Source organism: Furipterus horrens, unplaced genomic scaffold, assembly GCF_987537825.1.
Source record: "Furipterus horrens unplaced genomic scaffold, mFurHor1.1.pri manual_scaffold_6, whole genome shotgun sequence".
Taxonomy (NCBI): Eukaryota; Metazoa; Chordata; class Mammalia; order Chiroptera; family Furipteridae; genus Furipterus; species Furipterus horrens.
Window position 1 is genome coordinate 116,373,548 of NW_028327176.1, and position 27,241 is coordinate 116,400,788.

At 34.6% G+C, this 27,241-nt stretch overlaps 1 protein-coding gene and 1 non-coding gene across 2 annotated transcripts in view; both read left to right on the plus strand.

Annotated features, from left to right (window-relative positions):
• The window catches only part of ADGRB3 (adhesion G protein-coupled receptor B3), a 709,724-nt gene that overhangs the window by 385,458 nt on the left and 297,025 nt on the right, over positions 1 to 27,241 (plus strand). The window contains exon 15 of the mRNA XM_090282641.1: positions 21,121 to 21,164. Coding sequence (XP_090138767.1) covers positions 21,121 to 21,164 — 44 coding nt within the window. The remainder of the gene's footprint in view (positions 1 to 21,120; positions 21,165 to 27,241) is intronic.
• On the plus strand, positions 4,514 to 4,676 carry LOC150007272 (U1 spliceosomal RNA). Its single transcript, XR_016512120.1, has one exon. It is a non-coding gene; the product is annotated as a U1 spliceosomal RNA (small nuclear RNA).

Here is a 27,241-nt window from a genome sequence, read left to right on the forward strand (position 1 = left end):
TCGGCAATGGGGGAGATAGAGATGAATAAGAACCTACCTCACCATGAGGTATGGAAGACTGCCATGTAAACACATAGACTTAATACAGGGCTGGGCAAAAGTAGGTTTACAGTTGTTCATATGGAAAATAATACAATAGTTAATAAATAATAAAATATCATAGACAGACAACAGTATGGTGATTACCAAAGGGAAATGGTGAGGGGAGGTAGAAGAGGCTATAGGGGAATATATGGTGATGGAAGGAGATTTTACTAGGGGTGGTGAACATACAATACATTATGCAGATGATGTATTATAGAGTTTTACACCCAAAATCTATACAATTTTATTAACCTGTGTCACTCAAATAAATTCAATAAAAAGAATAAATAAATCATCGGCAGCCGTCCGTCTCGAGAGATGATGGTGTAGCTTCTTAAGAGTCTATCTGCACCGCCTAGAATGGCTGTGCAGTCCGACTCGGGAGTGACACGGTATCTGTCTCCTCCCGTGTTGAATCGACATCTTGCGATGACGCTGGAGTGTCCTCTCCAGTGAAGCTGAAGCTACAGAGCCTGGGCAGGGTGATATGGAGGGTCTGCTGTTGCCCATGCAGCAGACCCCCCCTCTCTTTGCAGCTGAAGGGTCCAAGGGAAAGATGGAGTCAATACAGCTTGGCTTCAGGTGCGCCGCAGGAGTTGCCGGTGTTGACTACAACGTCAAACCGCCTTAGGGACTCCGGCTCCGGATTTTCTGTCGGGGTTTACTCCCTTAGCCTTTCCCCTGAAGAGGTATGTGTGTTTCACATACTTGTAACTGGAAACCTACTTTGGCCCACCCTGTATGCTTGAAGCAATACAAGTTACAGACCTAAGACAAATGGGGAGTGGTTAACTCCAGGATAAGAGAATGGGTGGGCAGCATTTAAAAGTGCTAAGTTCGGGATCAGAAAAGGCTCTTTATAACTACCTGTGTGCTCCAGTGTTCTAAATCTAAATCTTCCATTTCAGAATGACAAGAACCCTTTCTTAAATCTATCCACCTGCAAAAGAACTCCTTTGAATCTTCCTCAGTCCTTATGTAGAAATTTAAAATATATACTTATCCTTTATAAAGTCACTTCAGATACTTAAATCATTGATGAGTAGGGACAAGAAAGGTGATTCCTATCAAGACTTTCCTAATTATACTTTTATATGCCCTACATTAATGTAAGCCAGTCTCGTGTGTTACATATACATAGGTTTTATGTTCGTTCACGCAAACTTTCTATGAAGTTGACTTTTACATGCAAATAAGGGAAGCACAAAGTGATTATCTTTTTTTCAAATTAATATACTTAATGAATGACATAATGGAATTTATAATCACATTCTTTGTTTTACAAAACCCATGTATTTTCTGCTATTTTAAATGTTCTGATATTCCCTTAAAAAAAATCAACCTTGCTTTTATTTTTTTAAATGACAGTTATCTTCCTTGTAAACTTTCTTTTTCTTTTTACTAATGTGCTTCAGGCTTCCTAGATGTTTAATGAAAATTTCAAACCTCTCATCACTAACTTTTAAACATCATAATTAATATTTAAACTATAGGTCCTTTCCTACTGTTGCCATCCTGGTTCTAAGTGTGAGAATGTGTTTTATCTCTATAACATCTACTTATTCAAATCTTAGAATAGCCATAATCTCTTCACTACACTGAAAATTGGGAAATAAATTTAACATTGCTTTTGAGTAAGGAATTTATATTTTTGTATGTTCAAAATTTGTTATAAAATATTTATTTTCTTATTTGTGTTTTTATTGTTTAACATGGTAATATCTATCCAGTTATGAATATTGATGAAAAATAGTAATAAATATTAACTCCCTGAATTGCTTACTGAAAAAGCAATAGTGTCAGAATGCATACCATGTTCCATGTTTCTTATGGAGCAAGCACCCTGTGAATGAACAAAACTTTCCTATATAAAGGTAAAATTCTCACTTATAATTTAAAGACCATGTTAATTAAATGACATTTTTTCATAAGTTAAAGAAAGAGTACTTCAGAAATAATGTTGATGAAAGTATCACAATTTAAATCCAATAAAATTGTTTAAAATTAATAGACTTAAGCTTTGGGCCAAACTTTTCTCTTCTGGGGGCTTATTTGGACAGCTGATTTACAGAAGAGAGGAACCATGTAAAAAATATTTCTACGTATTGAAAATGAGTTCAGAGTTAACACATTTTATTAAGCACCAGCTAGATACTGGAATGCAATACAAGCCAGACTGTAGGAAGGGTGAGATTATTTTCAGAAGTCACTTAGAATTGTCCTTCAGTGTTTTGAGTTGACCAGATCCCTAAAACAATATTAAATGTGCTCCAGACGGCCCAGATTTAAGAGAATAGAGACAAATCTGTTTCAAAAGGGGCTGGGAGAGGAGGATAGTTTACTCTGGAGAAGAAAAGGCTAGGAGGTGTTCCCACTCATGTCCATGCTCCCCTCCCCTGCATTGCCTGCCTGTGCCTGTCCTCAGGCCACCCAGTTAACGACCTCACAGCAGAGCCTCTTATATCTTTTCTCTATCATAAACACTCATCACACTGGTCTGTGCACAATACTTACAGTCCTTCATGCTCTACTCTTTTGAATTTCTAATGCTTGTATTTATAGGTACTATAAAAATTAGATTTTATTTCTAGTTACCATACAAAGTAGATACTTTATTGTTCCCTGAGGGAAGGAATATGTGACTGATTTATTGAGTATCTTAATATTTATTACCAGTCTTATGAAGAAATCTTCTAATACAAATCAAAGCCAGGAATACAAAAACCTAATTAAGAAACGGGCAAAAGAACTGAATAGACACTTCTGCAAAAAGGACATACAGAGTGCCTGTAGGTACATATATGAAAACATGCTCAACATCACAAATTATCAGAAAGATGCAAATTAAAACCTCAATGAGATATTATCTCACACCTGTCAGAATGACCATCATCAATAAATCAACAAAAAACAAGTGCTGGCTAGGTGGTGGAGAAAAGGGGACCCTAGTGCACTGTTTGTGGGAATGCAGTCTGGTGTACCCACTGTGGAAAACAACATGAAGTATACTTTAAAAAATAAAAATGGAACCTAATGAACAAAACAAACAAATGAGCAAAATAGAACCAGTGGCATGGAAACAAGGAACAGACTGACAGTGACCAGAGGGGAGGGGCTGGGGGAGAAGCGGGGAAAGAAGGGGAAGGGTCTAGTCAAGGAACTAGTATGAATGATCCATGGACATGTACAACAGGGTGGGGATTGACTGTGAAAGGGGCTGGAGTGGGTGGGGCAGGGGAGAGCAATGGGGGGAAAATGGCACAACTGTAATAGAACAATAATAAAAAAATTAGAAATGAACAAAAATTAAAATAAAATTGGAACTATCTTTTTACCCAACAATTCCACTACTGGGAACATACCCCAAATATCCTGAAACACCAATACAAGAAAATTTATATGCACCCTTATGTTCATAGCAGTCTATTTACAACAGCCAAGATTTGGAAACAGTCTAAGTGCCCATCAGTAGATGAGTGGATAAAAAAAGCTGTGGTGCATTAACAAAATGGAATACTATGCAGCAGTTAAAAAAAGAAACACTACATTACATTTTTGCAACAGCATGGATGAAACTGGAGAAAATTATGCTAAGTGAATTAAGCCAATCAGTGAAAGAAAAATACCACATGATCTCACTTATACGTGGAATCTAATAAATACAATAAACCAATTAACAAAATAATAACAGAGGCTAAAATACATAAAACAGACTGACAGCTGCTGGTAAGGTGGGGGGATGAAAGATGGTGAAAGGATTAACCAAATAACATTTATGTACAACCCATGGACATGAGCAACAATATGGGGATTGATTTGGGAGTGGGAGAAGGTGGGGCTTGGTAAGGGTGGAGAAAGGGGTAAAAAGCAGGAACAACTATAACAGCATAAACAATCAAAACTAGAAAACAAAAGATACAGTGAGAAAGAAAGAGATATGTCCTATATACTGACTTTAGAATATATCCATTGAAGAGATAATCAAAAGAGCCTATACTGAAATATAATAGTCCACTAAAACATGAAGAAAAGATTTATCTTAAATATGAAAATTAAAATTAAAACAAACTAAAATTTTATTATAACTATAACAGTATATATACATTGAAATATATCATCACTGTTATTGACTTCAAAATTGAAGTATTTTGGATATGACATTTCTAATATTAAATCAGTCCACTTTCACCAATTTTCTTATATCAAAAGTATCTGCTGCACTTTTCTAAGCTCAGAGAAGGATGACTTGCAAATTATATGTTTCATATAATATGTTGAAAAAATGAAGAATGAGAATTAATAATTACAGTGAGTCTAGGGAAAAACCTGTTAAGTTTTTCCAAACAAAATGTATTTTCTCTAAAAAAAAAAAAAAAAAAAAAAAAAAACCACCTTTTTAACACATACCATTTAAAGTATGACAAAAAGAGTACTTACCTGGCAGGGAAGATACCATGATCATGAAGGTGGCTTTCCCAGGGCGAGGCTTGTGCATTGCACCCTGGGTGTGCTGACCCCTGCGATTTCCCCAAATGTGGGAAACTCAACTGCATAATTGTGGTAATGGGGGACTGCATTCATGCTCTCCTCTAAAATAATAAATAAAAAATTTTAAATTAAAAAAACAGTTAAATAAATGAAGGCCTTTGGGAACTAGTAAAAATAGATACTAGAGTATGGAATTTTGAAATTCCACCTCAGAAGTCATTAAGACTTTGTAAGTCATTGCAGGAAATTTCTACAAACAACTGTATGGCAAGAAATTTGACAACCTATAAGAAATGGACAAATTTCTAGAAACATATAACCTTCCAAAACTGAATCAAGAAGAAGTAGAAAGTCTCAAAAGACCAATAAAAAAGAAGGAAATGGAAGCAGTAATCAAAAATCTCCTGGCACACAAAAGCCCTGGACCAGATGGCTTCACAGGCGAATTTTACAAAACATTTAGGGAAGAAATAACTTCTACCCTCCTCAAACTATTCCAAAAAATCCAAGAAGAGGGAAAAATCCCAAACTCTTTCTATGAAGCCAGTATTACCCTAATCCCAAAGCCAGGTCAAGACACAACAAGAAAGAAAACTACAGGCCAATATCACTGATGAACATAGATGCTAAAATCCTCAACAAAATATCGGCAAACAGGATCCAGCAACACACTAAAAAGATCATACACCACGATCAAGTGGGATTCATCCCAGGGATGCAAGAATGGTTTAATATTCACAAACCAATAAATATAATACACCATCTAAACAGAATGAAAGACAAAAATCACATGATCATATCAATAGATTAAGAAAAATATTTGATAAAATACAACACCCACTTATGATGAAAACTCTTAGCAAAATGGGAATAGAGGGAGCATACCTTAACATAATTAAGGCTATATATGAGAAACCTGAAGTAAACATCATACTCAATGGACAAAAACTGAAAGCATTCCCACTGAAATTAAGAGCAAGACAAGGATGTCCACTCTCTCCACTCCTATTCAATATAGTGTTGGAAGTCCTAGCCACAGCAATCAGACAAGAAAAAGAAATAAAAGGCATTCAAATTGGGAAAGGAAAAGTAAAACTATCATTATATGCAGATGACATGATAGTATACATAGAAAACCCTATAAACTCCACTAAATGACTACTTGATATGATAAGTGAATTTGGCAAAATAGCAGGGTACAAAATAAATATACAGAAATCTAAGGCATTTCTGTACACCAACAATAAAATATCAGAGACAAAAACAAAAAAGAAAATACCATTTACTATAGCAACAAGAAAAATAAAGTACCTAGGAATAAACTTAACCAAAGAGATAAAAGACCTGTACTATGAAAATTATGTAACATTGAAGAAAGAGATTAAGGAAGAATACAAATAAATGGAAGCAAATACCATGTTCTTGGATGGTAAGAATCAACATCATCAAAATGGCCATACTACCCAAAACAATTTACAGATTCAATGCAATCCCTATTAAAATACCAATGACATATTTCACAGACCTAGAACAAATACTTCAAAAATTCATATGGAACCTAAAAAGACCCCGAATAGCAAAAGCAATCTTGAGACAGAAGAACACAGCAGGAGGAATCACAACACCAGATATCAAACAATACTACAAAGCCACTGTGATCAAAACAGTCTGGTACTGGCATAAGAACAGACATATAGATCAAGGGAACAGAATAGAGAGCCCAGAAATAAATCTTGGACTATACAGTCAATTAATATTTGATAAAAGAGGAAGGAACATAAAATGGGAGTGAGAAGAACCTCTTTAATAAATGGTTCTGGGAGAACTGGACAGGGACGTGCAAAAAAATGAAACTAGACCACCAACTTACACCAAACACAAGAATAAACTCAAGATGAATCAAAGACTTAAATGTAAGCCATGACACCATAAAAGTCCTAGAGGAAAACATAGGCAGGAAAATTTCAGATATCCCACGTAACAATACTTTCACAGATACATCTCCTAAGGCAAGAGAAATAAAGGAAAAAATACACAAATGGGGCTACATCAAACTAAATAATTTCTGCTCAGCAAAAGAAAACATCAGCAAGATGTAAAGGAAACCATCCATATGGGAAAACATATTTGCCAATGATATCTCAGACAGGAGACTAATCTCCAAAATATATAAAGAGTTTATATGACTCAACAGCAAGAAAACAGACAATCCAATTAAAAAATGGGCAAAGGAACTGAACAAACACTTCTCTGAAGAAGACATACAGAAGGTCCATAGACACATGAAAAAATGCTCAACATCATTGGCCATCAGAGAGATGCAAATAAAAACCACAATGAGATACCACTTTACACCTGTCAGAATGGCCATCGTCAACAAATCAACAAAAAAGTGCTGGCGAGGATGTGGAGAAATGGGAACCCTACTGCATTGTTGGTGGGAATGCAGACTGGTGCAGCCAGTGTGGAAAACAGTATGGAATTACCTCAAGAAACTAAAAATGGAACTGCCTTTTGAACCAGTGATTCCACTGCTAGGATTATACCCGAAAAACCCTAAAACCCTAATTCAAAAGAACTCATGCACCCCTATGTTCATAGCAGCACTGTTTATGATAGCTAAGTGCTGGAAACAGCCTAAGTGCCCATCTGTAGATGAGTGGATGAAAAAACTGTGGTACATTTACACAATGGAATACTGTGCAGCAGAGAAAGAGAAGGAACTCCTGCCATTTGTGATGACATGGATGGAACTAGAGAGAATTATGCTTAGTGAAATAAACCAGGCAAAGAAAGAAAAATGATATCATATGATATCACCTAATACAGGAAACTAAAGAACATCATAAACAAACAAACTAAATAGGACAAGGAGCAGAATAACAGTCAATAGGGGGTAAGGAGGTGGGAGAGAAGGGGGATAAGTAAGGGAAGGGTCTAGTCAAAGAACGTGTATAAATGACTCATGCACATGACAACGGGGAGAAATATGATTGTGGCAGAAGTGTTGGGCTGGGTGGGGGGGAGCAATGGGGGTAGAATGGGACAACTGTAATTGAAAAATCAAAAAATTAAATTAAGAAAAAAAGAAAAGAAAAGACAAGGGAAACTAAGGCTCAATGTCAGAAAGAGTGGCAAAGCTAGGGTTTAATTCAGATTGGAGACCCTAACTGTATTTACTGCCTTAAAGAATAGCTAATTTTAGCTTAGTTGTAGGAAGGAAGGAAGTATTAATTAGAAGAAGTTAGGTATCCAGAAGAGGAATGAGAAGAGTTTCGAAGGGTGATTTTTAACTGCTGATTGTTATCTATGAATGGATAAAATCAATTTAGTAGGCTGTGATCAACATTTTAAAAGGTAATACGACATAAGAGAATAAAATAGAGACTATCCAAGTATACTGCATACAGTAGAGCAAGTCCTCACCTAATGCCATTGATAGGTTGTGTGACTTTAAGCCAAATGACATCTACCAAAATCAGTTTTATCATAGGCTAATTGAAATAATCAAGAGTTAAATTCCTGTGGCATCTCATCAATGTTATAACAAAATGATGTCATTCCAGGACCTGCTATATTGTTACAGCTTTATTGAGGTATTATTAATCAACAAGTTTAAAACTTTTTGAAAACATGGAGATCAAGGATGCTGGTTCTATGAACACAAGGGAAGAAACTAAAGGAATGGTAAGGGAAGATTTTCTAGGAAATATTACACATGAACATTTTGGTTATCTGTAGAAAAAAAGAACCCTCATGCTTTATTACATTTTAAAATTATTACTAATCCTACTATATACCATTGCTCCAGAAATCTGAAACCATATTCAAATAATAAAATATAATATGCTTGCTTTAAAAAAAGAAGTCATTAATAAACCATATACTATTTTAGATTTTTGGCTCATGGATTTATAATTATGACCTATAGAATTAGGGTGTGTGGTCTTTAGTGCTTAGGTTTAGCAATGGGTTTCTTTGAAGAAATGTCAAATGTCAAATTTGCTTTTCCCAGAAAAACAACTTTGTTTTTCGTTTAATATGTTAACTTAAGGTTTCTCAGTATGACATTTATATTTTTCTATATTGTTGGACTCTCTAATGCATAAGGAAGTTTTAAATTTTATTTAAAATAATTATTGAGACCTAAATAAGTATACTAGAATGGACCTATATGTATACACAAATACATATACATATGCACATATTCACATAGCCATCATCAGGTTGCCTTGGGTCTGACAGGTCTGAGCCTGCTGTAACTTTTTAAGGTAGATAACATCTCTATATTTAAAAATGAGTTAGAAGAATAAAAAAACACATGCATTTTAGTTATCTTGTGCTTTATTAACTTTGCAAGCCATAACAATCATTATTTTTCCAAATGAAAAGTCCTTCTGTAGTTCCATTTCTAGTAGAAAGCTAAATTGGACTATGCTGGTTTGCAGTCTCTGCAGTCTAAACTGTTATCTTTCAGGACTGAAAAATTTATCAGGTTTATTTATAGATCTCAAATTGGTCATATTCATAAAAAATCTCATGGGAATATGGACTTCTGGGTGGGTTTTTTTTTTTTTTAAATATTTGCTTGCATATTAATAGGTTCAACCTAACAAGTTAAGGAGTTTGTTTTATATGCATAAGCTAAAATTAATCATGAGCCATATCCTTTGTAAAGAATAGTGGAAAACACAATGAAAGACTGTAATGAATATGCTTGTTAATATTAGATAAGCATGAAAAACAAGAAAAAGAGATTCCAACATTCATCAGTGGGTATTTTCATGAATAGGCTGATAACAACCTAAGGAATTAAGAATCGCTTGGCAAAGCTTGAAGTCCAGTTTATGCATCTCTAATTTCTACAAAAGAATGTTTGTATCCTTTACTTTTAAAATTACTGTCTGCCCTGGTTTTTGTCCATGTGGAGAATATTTCTAATATTTTGCCTATGTAACGCTCTTGGTAAATTTTCTAGAAGAGTAATGAAATGCTGACTAGACAAGCAGATTGATGGCTCTGCCAACAGCTGAAATTGAGATAGAATTGTTCCCTACTTACAGGTGTTTGAGGGCATATCCTAAATTCTAAATTTCAGTTCAAATTCAATTACATTTCAAATTCAGTTTATTTTTATTCATAATACATACCTAATATTCTTCAAAAAGATTTTAGAATAATTATGCTATTGTTGGAGCAGAGGTCAGCAAACTTTTTCAGTTAACAATCAAATAGTAAGTATGTTACATGTGTGAGCCATAGTAGTCTCGGTCCCATCTCTGTTCATCAGAGATATTGACCTATAATTTCATTTTTTGCAGTGTCTTTATCTGGTTTTGGAATTAGGATAATGCTGGCCTCGTGAAATGAACTTGGAGTGTAACCTGCTCTTGAAGTTTTTGTAATAGTTTGAGAAGGACAGGTGATACTCCTTTTTTGAATGTTTAGTAAAATTTGCCTGTGAAGCCATCTGGTCTAGGACTTCTGTTTGCAGGGTGTTTTTTGATTACTGCTTTTTTTTTTCCTTGTAATTAGTTTATTCAGGTTTTCTGTTTCTTCCTGATTCAGTTTTGCAAGATTGTATTTTTCTAGGAATTTAACTATTTTTCCAAGGTTGTCCAATTTGTTTGCATATAGTTGTTTTTAATATTTTCTTACAATCCTTTGTATCTTTGTGTTGTCAAATTTTATTTCTCCTCTTTCATTTCTGATTTTATTTATTTGAGTCTTCTCTATTTTTATCTTTATTAGTCTGATTAAGGGCTTGTCAATCTGTTTATCTTTGCAAAAAACTAACTTAGTTTCATTGATCTTTTTTATTGCTTTTATTGTCTCTATGACATTTATTTCCTTGCTCATCTCTGTTACTTTCTTGCTTCTACTTACTCTGGACTTTGTTGTGAGCTAGCTCTTTTAGGTGTAAGGTAGATCGTTTGTCTGAAATTATTCTTGTTTCATGAGGTAGTCCTGCATCGCTATGAATTTCCATCTTAGAACAGTCTATTCAATAATTGGTGTTAGGAAAATTGGACAAATACATGCAAAAAAATGAAACTAGACCACCTCCTTACACCATGCATAAAAATAAACTCAAATGGATTAAAGAATTAAATATAAGACTCAAAACCATTAAAATCCTAGAATAAAACATAGGCAATAAAATCTCAGACATTTCTCATAGTAATATTTTTTTCTGCTACATCTCTCAGGCAAGGCAAACAAAAAGAAATGAAAATATGGTACTATATCAAACTAAAAAGTGTTTGCACAGCAAATGAAACTTTCAACAAAATAAAAAGATAGCCCCCTGAATGTGAGAACATATTCCAATAATACATCGGATAAGGGGTTAATATCCAACATTTACAAAGAACTTAAACAAAACAACTCAACACCAAAAAAAGAAACAAGCCAATTTAAAAAATGGGCAAAAGATCTGAATAAACACTTGTCCAGAGAGGACATACAGATGGCTCATAGACATAGGAAAAATGCTCAATGTCACTAATAACCAGAGAGCTACACATTAAAACAACAATGGGATATCACCTCACACCTGTCAGAATGGTTATCATTAATAACTCAACAAACAATAACTGCTGATAAGGATGTAGAGACAAGGGAAATTCATGCAGCCACTGTGGAAAACAGTATGGAGTTTCCATGGAACTACCTTATTATCCAGTGATTCCACTTATGGGAACATATCCAAAGAAACCTGAAACATTGATTTGAAACAGTATATGCACCCCTATATGAACATTACTGCACTAATTACAATAGCCAATATTTGGAAGCAGCCCAAGAGCACATTTGTAGATGAGTGGATTAAAAAGCTGCGGTACATTTACACAATGGAATACTACTCAGCCATAAAAAAGAAGGAAGTCTTATCTTTTGCTATGGCATGGATGGACCTAGAGCAGTGGTTCTTGACCTGTGGGTTGCGACCCCTTTGGGGGTCGAATGACCCTTTCAGAGGGGTCGCCTAAGACCATCGGAAAACACATATATAATTACATATTGCTTTTGTGATTAATCACTATGCTTTAATTATGTTCAATTTGTAACAATGAAAATACATCCTGCATGTCAGATATTTACATTACGATTCATAACAGTAGCAAAATTACAGTTATGAAGTAGCAACGAAAATAATTTTATGGTTGGGGGGTCACCACAACTTGAGGAACTGTATTAAAGGGTCGCAGCATTAGGAAGGTTGAGAACCACTAACCTAAAGGGTATTATGCTAAATGAAATAAGCCACTCAGAGAAAGACAGATATCATATTCTTTTAATTATATGTAGAATGTAATGAACAAAATAAACAAACCAACCAAATGGAAACAGACTCGTAGATACAAAGAAAAGACTGACTGTGGGATATCAGTGGGGGCCTGGGTTGGGTGTTGGGTGAGATAGGTGAAGGGATTAAGCAAAAATAACAAAGCTCAAAGGTCGGTCATCAGTATGGTGATTACCAGAATGGAGGGAGTAGGGCAGGCAGAACTGGGTAAAGGAGGTAATAAACAGTAACAAATGGAGACTAAACTATCGGTGGTGAACAAACAATAGAATATGAGGTTTGTCCAGAAAAAGTCAAGCCTTTGTTAATCAAAAGAGAATGGTTTACATGACATCGATGTAACCTGGCAGCCAAAGAGAGTGGATTGAATTGCACATGTGTGAACAATGATGACTTAACTCTACTAGATAGTGGGGTCGGTAGACACCATTGAGTGAGCATGTGTACTGTGTGGACATCATATTCAAAATGACTTGAGTGAGTAAAGCAACAGATCTGCATGAAAATTTTGGTTAAGCTTGAACATTCCTCAGCAGAAACTATTTGGATGATTCAGAAGTCAGGAGCAATGGGCAACTGGTGATTGGCAGCTTCATCACAACAATGTGCCTGCTTATGCATTACATCCCTTGCAGAGATTTTTGGTGAAACATCAAATCACCCAAGTGACTCAGCCCCACTACAGCCCAGATTTAGTGCCCTGCGATTTCTGGCTTTCCCTAAAACTAAAATCACCTTTGAAAGGGAAGAGATTCCAAACTGTCGAAGAGATTCAGGAAAATATGACAGGGCAGCTGATGGCGACTGGGAGAACTATGTGAGGTCCCAAAGTGCCTGCTTTGAAGGGGACTGAGGCATCATTGTCCTATGTACAATGTTTCTTATATCCTGTATCTTCTTCAATAAATGTCTTTATTTTTCATATTATATAGCTGGATACCTTCTGGACAGACCTCATACACACACAATGCATTATAGAATTATATACTTAAAACATTTAATTAACCAACAAAACCCCAATAAATTCAATAAAATATATTTTTAAAAAGTATAGATGTTGAGGTGGGGAAATTATCCTGGATTATCCGAGTAGGTCCAGTTTAATCACATGAGCCATTAAAAGCAGACAACCTTTCCCTATGTCTATGGTCAGAGAGTAGCAACATAAAGACTCAGTTGCCATTGCTGGCTTTGAAGATGAAGACAAGGGCCACAGGCCAAGGTGAAAGAGACTCTGGGTCCCTCGGAGTTGATGAAAAAAACTACTCAGACACTCACCATCTGAGGAAGGAAGGGAGAGGGTTTTCTCTGAGGAAAATCGCCCTCCTTTCTTTATTAGCCAGGGTTTTTATCTACTTTCTACATGGGAAATGCATAAGGAAAAACATGCAGCCCTTCACTAAATGGTTGGGAGTAATAACAAAGGGAAATACAGATCAGTACAGGGTTGAGGTGCCCAGGTATTTTACACAAGTTCAAAAACATTTACTCTTGCTCAGCCGTTCTGTTTTTTCACATCCTACTGACAAGAATTTGGAGCTGTTTAGAGAAAAACAGAGCAGGTTCCCTTTTCCTTAAAAGCCACTTTGTATTTCTATTCTATCTTTAAAATCTCCCGGAGGGTGGGATTCAGAACAAGCCGGGAAGACAACCTGCTGGCTAAGGGCCCAGCAGGGGCGGCTCGCACAGCGGTCAGAGTCCTTTAAACCAAGCCTGTCTGTTTCCCACACCTCCCATGCCTGTCTGACCCCCACACCGAGGGTTACGGTCACCTCTCAAAGCTGTTGCCAGCCAGGAAGGAAATGTGGACTCAGTCCTACAACTGCAAAGAAGTGAATTCTGCTGATACAAGAGTGAGCATGAACTTGAATTTATCCCCAGGCCTTCCAGAAAAAGTCCAGTCTTTTGATTTCAGCCTCTTGAATCTCTTGAGCAGAGACCCAGACTTCTGACCTACAAAACTTGCAAGATAATGAGTTTGTTGCTGTTCTATGCTGCTATGTTTGTGGTAATTTGTAACAGCAGCAATAGAAAACTGATAATACTGTATTGGAGCATTGCAAAATTAATTTTTAGATTATAAAAATACATATATATACATTAATATCGCCACTTTGAATCAGATAACTACAATACTAATGATAAATTACTCAATAAAAATCAGTTAGCAACTAGAGATTACATTCGTCCTGCTGATTAGTATAGCAGCATTTTATGAACCTGATTAAAGGAATCACCAGACAGTGAGAACGGCCATGTGAAGTGGAGGTAGATATTAGGGAAATTACAGGAAGCCACAAGATAGTATCACCTGTGCAGCCACAGAAAGGGCCTTATGGAACCCGGTTTTGGAGGTCAGAGACAACTCTGACATTTACCACTCTGTTGTACTCTTGAAGGAATTTAGTCAGACTTCTCTACAGGCAGCTGCTAGACCGGAGCAATGAAACACACCCTGCCAGCCCTTGTCTCTGCCTCAACCCCATAAAAGTATTAGTAAGACAAAGTGTTATATCCTCTTAGCTCTAAAAGGGAAAGGCTTAAGGTGTATGTTGTATACAGAAAGAATCTAGTTTTTTAGGTATTTGTTTGTTAAGGTTATTTTGGCTTCAACTCATAGAAAATATTTGGAGAAGTTTTGCCACATTTGTTTGTTGAGCAATGCACTAGACTCCTGAGCAACCACTGTTGGAAGCAACTTAATCATATACAGGTGAGACATTCTGAGACATGTATGTGGAGGTGACGATATTCTTTGTAGGATATATATATGAGTAATTACTGATAATGGTCCTACTTTTTACTGTTTCCCATATGTCAGAAAGTATTCATTGAGAAATAATGTATATTCAAGTTAGTGATATATCTCAGAACTTAGAGAAGCAAGCTGTTACCACATCCACAGGAACAGTGTCATCTGGTTAATGTGAGCTGCTGAGTAACCGTATAGCAGAAGCTGATTTAAATATATGTCCTCTCGTTGTGTTCCAGTTAAATAGATGCCAACTGCTTGAGAAGAGCTATGGAACATGAATGTGACTCATCCTGATAAAATAATATTCTACACTTCTCACTTCAGTGGCCTTTACGTCATTCTCCTTTAGTTAAAGCCAGCTCTTTCTTTTCCATCTCCTTGATTTGACTAGCTCGCAATGTGATGCCTTCTGTATACCCCTTGTAAATTCATTCAAAACTTTCATATCTCTATCTTCTATGAAGTAAAAACATAGTATTGTATATTCAATGAGGCTCTTTGTACTTCATATACCTATCAGTGATCCCCTCAAAAAAAAAAAAAAAAAAAAAAAAAAAAAGGAAAAAAGGCAGAGAGAGACCAAGTTTTAGTTCAAAAAAGATATTTAAAAATACTATAAAATATGGAAAAGTACCTACCATAATCTTGAAAAGAAGTTTCAAGAGACTATTTCCTGTTGTTGAGTTTCGTATTGTATCTTTTCAACTATGCCTCATTTCCTTGGGAGATGTATCACACTCTTAGGGACTATGAAGCTGTTTATAGCTTGAGACATAATCTGAAAAGGGTTCCCTTTCATTGATCATTGAACCTGTTATAGATATGACTATGGAAAAATTTGCATCTACTAAGATCTTACTTCACCTAGCATGCATTAGTGAGATCTATTAAAATTCGGTTTTCTTAAGTAATATGAAGACTATAAGTAGGATATAAATTAGTCTTTTACAATCATAGTAGTCATTTGGAACTGTTCTCGAGGAATTCCTAAAATCTATTTGTACAGTTCTATAATAAAGGCAATTAAACCTTAATGGAGAAATAGACCTAGCAAAATCCAGGTCATTTTAATGTAATGCCTTTTGTCTAGAATTTAGAAAATTAAAGAGAGCTAATATAGTGAACAGTCTTTCTCCCATCCACATTCATAATGTCAATGTGCAATTTATTAGAAGGCATGACAAGAAAGAATATCCCTGAAATATCTAAGTTGGAGCACTGGAAATGATGAAATAGTTATGATGACATCACTGCCCTTCTTCATGTTCTTAGATGCTTTGTCTATTTGGCCATTATAGACAGGAGTGTATTATTGTTTCAGGAGGATTATGAAAGGTACAAGAGAGTTAAGTGTCCAGCTTCAGAATTTACTATGGCATATGAGCACTAAGCATTTGAAAGTCTGAAGAAAAACAAAGTGAATTAACAATGTTATTTTTGTTGTGTGTGTTTGAGCAGTACTTCTCCATATTTGATGTGCATAAAAATTAAGGGGTGCCAGAGTTAGATTGCACGTTGAGTTTAAATGTGATCTCAAAATTCATGGAGCCAAGGAATCTACATTTTTTAATAAAGCATCTCAGTTGATTCTAGAATAGATCCAGAAAAACGCTTTTAAAATATTAAGATATCAAGACTGTAATTAAGATAGCATGTGAATTGAATTTTTTCAGAACTTAAAAACACCAAGGATAATTAGAGAAACTTGGTCTTTATTCATTTTTATTGTGACTTAACCCTTATCTTTTCTGTAGCTGCCTTCCTTCAGATCTCTGATCAGATATTATCTTCTTAGAAAATCCTTCCCAATATACAAAGCTGCCATTATCCACTTCCTCGCCTTTGCTACTCATTCTGATTTGCTTTTCATCACAGCACAGATTACCAACCAGCATATTACATATGTACTTGTTTATGTTTTTCTCTCTCCCTGCCCTCTTCATTATAGTTAAGTCTATAAGGCAGGATTTCATTTTGTTTGATATTGTATTACTAGTGCCTCCAAGGATACCTGGAATGTAATAGGTGTTTACTAAGTGATTTTTTCATAAATGAGTGCGTGAATAAAAGAACTTTTGATCATCATTTTTGTTTTCCTTTCTGACTTCATTGATCTGTGAGAGTAATTTATCATAGTAAGGTATAGTTACAGTATTCCATAGGAGAAAGGGAAAAAAAGGATTAGAAAAGAAATTTGCTATGAATGTCCTTCTAGAATCACTGAGATCAAACTAGAAAGGATGCCAAATACTCTATTATAAATAAGAAGAAAGAAAAGTTATGCAGACTAAAGGAAAAGAGAGAACCACCCATATAAATATATTGATAAATTTAGTGGTATATTTTACTGTAAAATAGATAAATTTGTTTGGTTGATTTTGAAACAGAGAAATAAAAGAAAATAGCAAAGACTATTAGAGACGCATAAAAGTGGTGTATCAAACATTTATGATAATTAGGAAATTAGGGTCATGGTACATTTTAAAATGCTTAAAAGCTGGAGAGTAGAAATATTTAACAACAGTTCAACTAGGCTATTTTGAATGGAGTCAAGAGAAGAAAAATTTTCCAAAAATGTGTTTTTTAAAAATAGCATTGCCTTTCCAAAAGTTTTCAAATGCATGCAGTTTTAATATTTTCTGTCAATTATATTGACAGCTTTGTAAATTAATCTTCTTTAGCCCACTTCTTTCATTTAACTGAAGACTTTTTCTTCATTTCATGCATTTCTTGAATCTACTTCTATACCTTGCCTGTTGACCTCTTCCTGGTGTCACTAAAATTTTGTTACTGCTCTCTGTTGAGTTCACCATTTCCTGTTATTGATTTCCTGTAAATTCCTCATAGCAGATCTTGTAGGAGAGTACCATTGAGAAAAGTACCTGAAAAATTATAACAAATATTTTACAAGAGATTTCCCAGCAGAACCTTTTAGAAAGTTATTTTTTATGTTTAGAATTAATTCATCATTGGTTTTCTTATGACCCATTTCACATTCTTATATTTCTTAAGTGAGTACTCTATCCAGATACTAAGATTTCTCTAATTTGTATGTTCTAATCTTTCTAAACATCAAATATTAAATAATTGACTCAGCTCACAGGTCTATGTATTAGTAACTGTACTAGAATGAATATTCACAGAGGGTATCTGTCTGTTGTATAGGTCCCAGAATATACAGAAAAACACAAGATTGAGTGGTGCACCATGGAGCCTATAATGTTCTCACACATGTTTTTATAAATGTTTACAAAGACAAAAAGAGAGCAAAGCATCTAAGAGGTGAGGGTTGGGGGAGGTACAGGATAGAACTGAGGATTGACATAGACATGGGATAAGAGTAGGAGTATTTCTCATCTTCATACGTTCATCTGAAAATAGAAATCAGTTTCTTTAGAGGATTAAACAGTGAAGGGATATCCCAAATTAAGTTTATATAATACTTCTTTTCTAAATTATTCTTTTGTTAAAACCTGTTATGAACTCTAATTTTGACATGTTAAGCCTATCATAAAAATCCTTTATTGGTTTAGATAGAGATTTAAGTTTATCTAACTCAGAAAATGAGTGAACTAGATTTAGTGTAGCTTCTTCACTGCATTAGTTTCTACATTCATGAAATGCATACTCCCATACCCTTCACTGAATATCCCAGTTATAGTTTATTTTCTATAATGTGCTCTGAGCTCTTTTGAACAAATCTCTACATGAATATAGCATAACTTTGCTATTACATTCTAGCAATGCTTAGAATTTCTTAGGAAGTCACAAGTTGTATGAAAATTTAGGGTAAAACCAGGTAGGGTCTCATACAGCAGAGGAAGAAACCTATTTGAAATACCATCCTCCTCCACATCCCTTGAACATCCAATGTCTGTGTCTCCTGTCGTTGGCAGCCGTCCGTCTCGAGAGACGATGGTGTAGCTTCTTAAGAGTCTATCTGCACCGCCGAGAATGGCTGTGCAGTCCGACTCGGGAGTGACACGGTATCTGTCTCCTCCCGTGTTGAATCGACATCTTGCGATGACGCTGGAGTGTCCTCTCCAGTGAAGCTGAAGCTACAGAGCCTGGGCAGGGTGATATGGAGGGTCTGCTGTTGCCCATGCAGCAGACCCCCCCTCTCTTCGCAGCTGAAGGGTCCAAGGGAAAGACGAAGTCAATACAGCTTGGCTTCAGGTGCGCCGCAGGAGTTGCCGGTATTGACTACAACGTCAAACCGCCTTAGGGACTCCGGCTCCGGATTTTCTGTCGGGGTTTACTCCCTTAGCCTTTCCCCTGAAGAGGTATGCCGCAAGGCAGCGGAGGTTTTTTGGAGTCAGAGTTTTCCTTCTCTGATGTGCCCTGACTGGAAGATCGAACCAGCGACACTTAGCTCGCTGGTGTCTCCTATAAAATGCAGATAAGGACCCACTTCATCTATGAAACTTACTCTGCCTTACACAGATCATGATGCTCTGTCTCTTACACAGTAAATTATGACTAGTGGCATTTATATGAGCATGTCTCTTATATTGTTACAGCAACATTCCATATGTGTATTCCTCATCAACATCTATAAGACTGTAACCTTCTGTAGGAGCCTGTTTTATGCTCTAAGAGAATAGTTAAGGGGTGTGAGCATATGGTAAAAAGTAGGATACCTACCTTGGACATGTGGTCTTTGAAGGATTTTGGAAAATGATATTAGTGCTGAAATATTGGAGTTAGTGAAATGCCCCAATTAAAATGAATAATAAATAAAATGGGGTGTATTTCACAGATTTTAGAATAGTGAACTTAATTTTTATTTCCAGTGGAATCCTAGAATAGACTCAGAAAACAGCATGAACAAGTGCAGCATTTCACGAAAAGCCTGCCTAGACTTTTAAAAATGTTGCTTTTCCAGGTGTGCCACTGTGACCATCTACATATAGACAAGACTGGGGAATGAGGGCTGGCTCACAGCTGGCTAACCCTCAGGAAGCATGTCTACCTGTGGGAAGGAGCCACTAGCCTGTTTCAGGACTGTAACTTTTACCTGCTTTGGTCTGTTCATCATTTTATCAATGACTTGGTTGGCTGAGAAGATCTATATCATGTTTGTTTCTTAATCCTGTAATGAAGTAAAATTTTGAAGCAATTGTGAATATGAGGGATGCCCAAGTCAGGATTCAAAATCTGTGAAGACCCTGGCTGGATGGCTAAGTTGATTAGAGTGCTGTTCCATACACCAAAAGGCCAAAAGGTTGTGGGTTTGATCCCCAGTCAGGGCACATACCCAGGTGGCAGGGTTGATCCCTGGTCAGAGTGTATACAGGAGGCAACTGAGTGATGTTTCTCTCTTTTCTCTCTCTCTCTCCCTCTCTCTAAAAATCAATTAAAAAAGCATATCCTTGGGTGAGGATTAAAAAATAATAATGATAAAAATATTTCAGAAGCTTTTAAGAGATTTTAAATATGGGTAATACCGCTCAAGCTCAGAAAGAGACTACCAAAATATTTGACACAGTCCTATCTTGTATTATTAAGAACATGGCACCTAAATTGGAGAAGCAATAGTCCTGCTTTATTCTATACAGGTAGGATACAAGTGGATGATTTCTCTGAACACATGTTTAAAGTGTGTGCCCCAGGAAATAAGTGATGTGGAAGTTGTGAGAACTTGAAACTAACAGAGTATGTTTAATAGAGAAGACTCTTCAGAGATATGATTGGATCTGTAGATATCTAAAGATATCACATAAAGGAAGAATTATTGTTAGCTTCAAAGGACAAAATACGGTCCAATGAATGTGGACAGGCAGACAGAAAGAAAAAACTTTCAAATAACTAGTTCTCTTCAAAAAGGAAGTACTTCCCTGGATAATTCATATGGAAAACTCATTTGTCAATCTGAAGTTCATGGTGGCTACTAAATATATAATTATTAAACCAAGTAAAAACTTAATGCTTTTTTTCTCAGAGTTTCATTAGATGTGATCCTATATAAGTATGATCTGTTGATTAGCAAGCTTCTGTGTTTCAAGTCAACAAACTCTTGAAATGGACAAGTAACGCTTCTAGGAAGGTGCCCCAGTAGAGGCTGCAGAGGAGGTGGCAGGGGCAGTGGCTGCATAACACAGAATGTTTCACTGACATTAACATATTGTAAATACTTTGGTCTTATTAAAGGAAACAATTCAGAAATTAATACTTCATAAATAAAAATGAACTAGAAATCATCAAAATATGGACCTGTGGTATATGAGAGCATCATTTTCAGTTTTCAAAAAAATAAATATAGGTTATGATATTTGGAATAAATGGTTTTCTTGAATAGAATTTCATAAAATGTGTCACCGAATCTATGAGAAAGGACATGCACATTTTTAATGCAAAAAAGTAGAAATTTAAAATATCTCACTGCCAAATAAGAAATCTGCTATTCTGTTTGCATTTCACACAATCCTATAATTTTTGATGTATGTATTTAAGATACATTTATTCTTCCTCTGTTTATTTTTAGGGCACTTTGAATCCCTATTGTGTGTTATGGGATGACTCAAAAACGTAAGTGACAAATGTTTTTTTCCATTATTTTGGACTAAATATTCAAATCCATTAAGCTATTTTAGCCACCTTCTAGTCAACAGGATATAATAATTTAGTGGGATGTGTGTTACACTCAGAGAGGAAACATTCTCCTTTTTGAATATGCAGGACAGCATGATGAGTGTGTTTGGGTGTGAAGATGCCATCAGGTTATACCCCAAGATAGAATTGCATCACCTAATGTTTAAGGCGTGTTGTATTGTGAATTCCATGAGGACTTTTTAAAAGCTCTAATATTTTAAAATTATAGAAGCTCAAATGCTATTTCAACATTTTGCCTGAGTAATTCAGTTTAGCACTGCAGAATAAAAGAGCAATCTCTATGGTCATTTAGCCAATACATTACTTGCATGACCTTGAATCTATTATCACAGTAATGCAATATTTATATAGCCCTTCCAAACTCTTTTCTTATGAAAAACATTGAGTGACATTTAACTTTTATTCATATGTTTACTAAATTCATGAAGACAAAAGAAAATAATTGCAATAAATAAGGATGATAATTTTTTCATTTATTCCTTTGCGTAAGTAATTGCAATATGTCTGGTGAAATTCATCTTAATCTCATTGGGAATTCTAATGCGTCAAAGGGAAGAAAAATTCATGAATAAGTCTATTGGACTCATACTTTAAATATCTATATAGCTTTATTTCAGTGTAGTAGCCGAGTTTTATTTTGTTTTGTATGGAAAGAAAATAAATATCAATAAATCCCAAAAGTTCATACCACCATGGCAGTATGTTGTCAGATAAGGCACCACAGTTTTGGCTTCTATCTATTCTAAGATTTTTACCAGTGTTCTTCACCATAAATATGATCTATATTTGAGCCTTTTTATGATATTACTTGCCTCTGTTCAGTAGCTATTGGAGAGTCTAGAAGAAGGGCATTCTTAAGATTTTTAGGTAAAGAGCAAACCTACTAGCAATGTATTCATTCCTCAGATACTGATACAACTTAAACTACAGTATTTATGTGGGTGAGAAATCAATGATATTAAGCATATTCTTACTATGGATCCTGATATTCTAAAGATTCTTTTCTATGAACTGTAGTGTCATAAGAACAATCCCAATAGCCCTGGTGATAATATGAGCTAGATGTCCTTACTGATGGTAGTAAACTTTATCCAAGCTTTCTTCTTGACCAGTAGCCAGAGGAGACTTGGCAGTATATTATAAAGCACTCTTTAGTATACTGTATAATCAAAGGAAGAATAAAGTACAATACTGCACAAATATAATGAATGTTTTCTGCTCAGGAAGAATATGCCATCTTACATCCCTGATTATAGCTACTTGCACATCTCCATGAATAACAACCAACTTTGATTTGGTTTTATTATCTTTTTAGTGGGTAGCATGCACTGCCCAAACAGGGGAAAGTGTTAGTTATTCCAAAATACCTTTAGGAATGTTAAATGTGTACTATAAGAAGAAATAGCATTCTCCTCTTTTGGACCTCTCTGGATTCCTTTCACAGATTATCTAAAATGCTAAGTTTAGTTCACTTAAGAATCAATCATACACTACTTTCTCTAACATAACTCTTATCCATTACAAAGAACTTGTCTTAACTTTACAAAACTTAAGTGCTAAATTATCCTTGAAGAAAACTATTCAGTGAGAGAGGGTGTGTTCAGCTGCTTTTCAAAGCAGATTATCTCAAGAGGTCAGGTAGTTCATGTTTTCTTGATGTATCTGAAAAGTAATCAAAAAGCTTTCTGCTGAGACAGAACTTCTGTCCTGTCACACTTTTTACCAGACTGTTTAATCATTAAATTGTTTTTCTGGGTGAGTTTTAAACAATGAACATTAAGACAACTTTATTTCCTTTCTTCACATCGTTCTTTTTCTTTGATCATGTTCATGTACACAATAGTCTTTCTCGATGCAATGATTTTAACTTTGAATTTAAGTTTTCCAGCTATAATTAATAGTGAAAAGATTTGGCTACTTCTTTTTATACAGAAAAGGGTTGACTTAAATGATGTTTTCTAGATTGTAGTAATAAAGTTGGAATTAGAAGTTGTCTTCCAATTTTGGTGTAAGTTATCAAATTGCCTTACTTTTCAATTTTTTAAATTAATTGTTAATTATAAAAGTAATACATAAGTATCTTTTACTTGTTAAAGCTTGAAACATAGCTGCTAAGGCAAAAGGCCCCATTTATTATCACCAACTTGAGTCTCCACAACCATCTATCTTCACAAGATCACTTCTCTTCACATTTTGCTATGTATAATTTTAGGCATCCATTTATGCATTGACATATGTCTGAAGCCATAAAAATTAACCCTATTTTTACATATATATTATCATATTGTATGTAGCACTTGGCAACTTCAATTTTTAATATTAATATTTTTCTTTTTAAAATGTTTTTAATTTAAATTTAATTTTCAATTACAGTTTACATTCAGTATAATTTAATATTAGTTTTAGGTGTACAGCATAGTGGTTAGACAATCATATACTTTATAAAGTGCTCCCCCTGATATTGCCAGTACCTACCTAGCACCATATATAGTTATTACAATATTATTGACTGTATTCTTTATATTGTAATTTATATCCCTATGACTGTTTTGTAACTACCAATTTGTACTTCTTAATCCCTTTGCCTTTTTCACCCCCTAACCCCGCCCCCCCGGAAATGATCGGGTTTTTTTCTGTTATTTACGAGTCTGTTTCAATTTTGTTTGTTTTCTCTTTAGATTCCACATGTAAGTGAAATCACATGATATTTGTCTTTCTCTGTCTGACTTATTTCACTTAGCATAATACCTTCTAGATCCATCCATAAATTATTCCATTCTTTTTATAGCTGAGTAACATTCTATTGTATATATGTACCACCACTTTTTTATCCAGTCATCTATTGATGGACACTTGGGTTGTTTCCATATCTTAGCTATTGCAGATAATGCTGCAGTGAGCATAGGGGTGCATATATTCTTTCAAATTAGTGTTTTGGATTCCTTTGGATATATGCCCAGACATGGAATTATTAGATCATAGGAAAGTTCTATTTTTAATTTTTTTGGGAACCTCCACACTGCTTTCCATAGTGGCTGCACCCAGCTGCATTCTCACTAGCAGTGCACATGGGTTCTCTGTTCTCCACATTCTCACCAACACTTCTTTGTTGATTTATTGATGATAGTCATTTGACAGGTGTGAGGTGATATTCAACCATGGCTTTAATTTGCATTTCTCTGATTAGTGATATTGTACATCATTTTATATGTCCGTTGGCCATCTGTATGCCCTTTTTGGGGAAGTGTCTGTTCAAGTCCTCTGCCCATTTTTTAATTGATTCTTTGGGGAATGGGGTATTGTATGAGTTCTTTATAAATTTTGAATATTGGCACCTTATCAGATGTATCATTGGTACATATCTTCTCCCATTCAGTAGGTTGTCTTTTCATTTTGTTGGTGATTTTCTTTGCTATACAAAAACTTTTTAGTTTGATGTAGTTCAATTTGTTTATTTTTTTCTTTTGTTACACTTGCCTAGGCATTCTCAATTTTTAATTTAACCATATATTTTGGAAATTTAAAAAAAAATTTTACTACATACATTTTATTCCTTGTACCTGCTGCATTGTATAGCAATATTATAATTGATCTACTATTCTCAATATTGATGGTGTTGAGGTGGTTTTCAATTTATTTTATTTCATAAACTATGCTTCTCTGTACCTCAGTGTACATCCCTCCAAGAAGTTGTTTCTGACTACCCAGTTCAAACTGTTACCCTATTGTTCTCTTTATATCACCCTGTTTTATATTCAGAGCATGTGTTCCTACTTTCTCATTTATTTTTGTTTGATAATTGTCTGTCTTTCCACTAGAAAGGAATAATCCATGAAAGACATACTTTATCTTATTCACTACTGCACTCTCAACACTGAGTACACCTGCTCATAGTATACCTTCTACAAATATTTACTGGTTAATTATGTATAAGAATGAATTTTTGAATAGTTCTACATTGGTCATGTTCATATACAGAATACTTCTGTCAATGCAATGATTTTTACATTTTTGTATTTAAGAATTATTTTCATTTGTCTTTATTATTGACATATTTTTACATAACAATTAAAAGGAAACATTGGAAGTTTTAAGGGAGAATGCATAAACTTGTTACAGGACTAAAACCCATTGTAAACAATTAGCTTTATTTCTAATAGTAATCTACTACTAAAAATCTCAAATAAAGACTTTCTATTTTTCTCTGACTAGATAGAATAGTTTTAAACAATTTAAAAACATATTTTTATCCTATTTGGCTAAGCCACTTGTAGGATTTTGAAAATGCTTCATCATAGATGACCCATGAAATACTTGTTCACTTCAAAAATAAGCTTATGTTACTTAGGAGAGGTGTTTCTTTTAAAGGTTTTCTTTTAATGTAACACAGTTATCATTTGGGTGATCAATAATGTATGCATTCTTTGGGCTACTTTAAATTTTAATTTTGAGTATTGGATCATGTGTGGTGACTGTATTTCCTGGAAAATCTATAATTCTTTCTATAAATTAACTGTGGTCTTTCTTCATGGGTTTTAGTAGCACCTTTAGATGCTGTTAAGTTGGTGAAGGATCATGCTTGTTTTCAGAAAATGTTTCAGTTTATACTGCATACATTAAATTTATAAACTTCTTAACTCTTGCTAAATCATTTTATCTATTCATTTATAATGTATTTGCTTATTTGTAGTTGAAAACAAATATTTAATGACAGACTTTCAATTTTTCTACATTTTAAATCAATTTATTGGAGTTGGGAGTAGCAACAGTCACATCTTGACTGAAATTTACACTGGCTTCTTCTGTGTCAAACAAAGTTCAGTAATTTTAAAGTGATTCCTCTCCTTTGCTTTTACCATCCTTTTTTCTTCATATCCAGAACTTTTCCCTCTCTTTTATCACTCATATTGAAAGTCACCATTTCATTTACCTTACAGTATGATTCCTAGAAAATGTAGCACTAACATTCTAGCCTCATCTCATCACTCCTAAAGAGTTGTCAGAGTTGTTCTCATTTTCTGGGGTCCTCAGATGACTAGCATACTATGTCATTATGGAGACCAAGTGTTAGACCTTTACAAACCTACATGTTAAGAAAGATCTATTAGCTCTTAGAAACCCAAAGCAAAATATTACAATTTTTGGATGACCAACCTTTCCCCTACAAGTAATAACCAAATGATAAAACTCTGTTAAAGTTCTATTCAAATTGTTCTAGACTGGGGAAAACTAATAGGGACAGAACTTAATATTATTACAATAATTATAAAGGAGCAAAAAGGACAAGGAATAAATCTTTTTGGAGACTTAATTTATATAATAATTAAGATATAAATTTGACCAAGAACATATCTGTAAAACAGTAATGTGATAGTCCTAGTGTTTTAAGGGACTACAGACTTAGTTACTTGATACCTTTTCTTAAGCAACAATGGAAAAAGAAAACCTGTATTTAAAATATTCAGCATATTATAGACATGATTCCAGTAGATAACTATTTATACACTTTCTTAGTGATTCTATTAGTCAGATACAAGATTTTAAAACTAAACTGAAGTGTTGTTATATTTATTAAACAGATTGGTCTGTTTAAAACAGGTTACAATGTAACTGCATACATCATTTTAGAAAGAAATTATGATATTATATGACTAACGTGATGACATTCAATCTTCCAAATTGACATTGTTATGTGCAACTTCTAATATGTACAACATATGTCATAAATGTTAATATGATGATATTACTAGATAGCCTCCAAGGTCATGTTTGCTTTTCTGTAATCAGAGTGGTAAGAAATAACTATTTCTGACTGGAATATGATATAATTCTGCCTCAGAAGATATATTCAAAGTCTATATAAATCCAACAGCAAAAATTGGTTAAGTTAAAATTTAGAATTTGCATCTAAAATATCAGAATCCCATGGAACTTCCCATTATTTATTTAGAACCAATGATTAATTATTTAATAATACAAAAGTGTTATGCTTT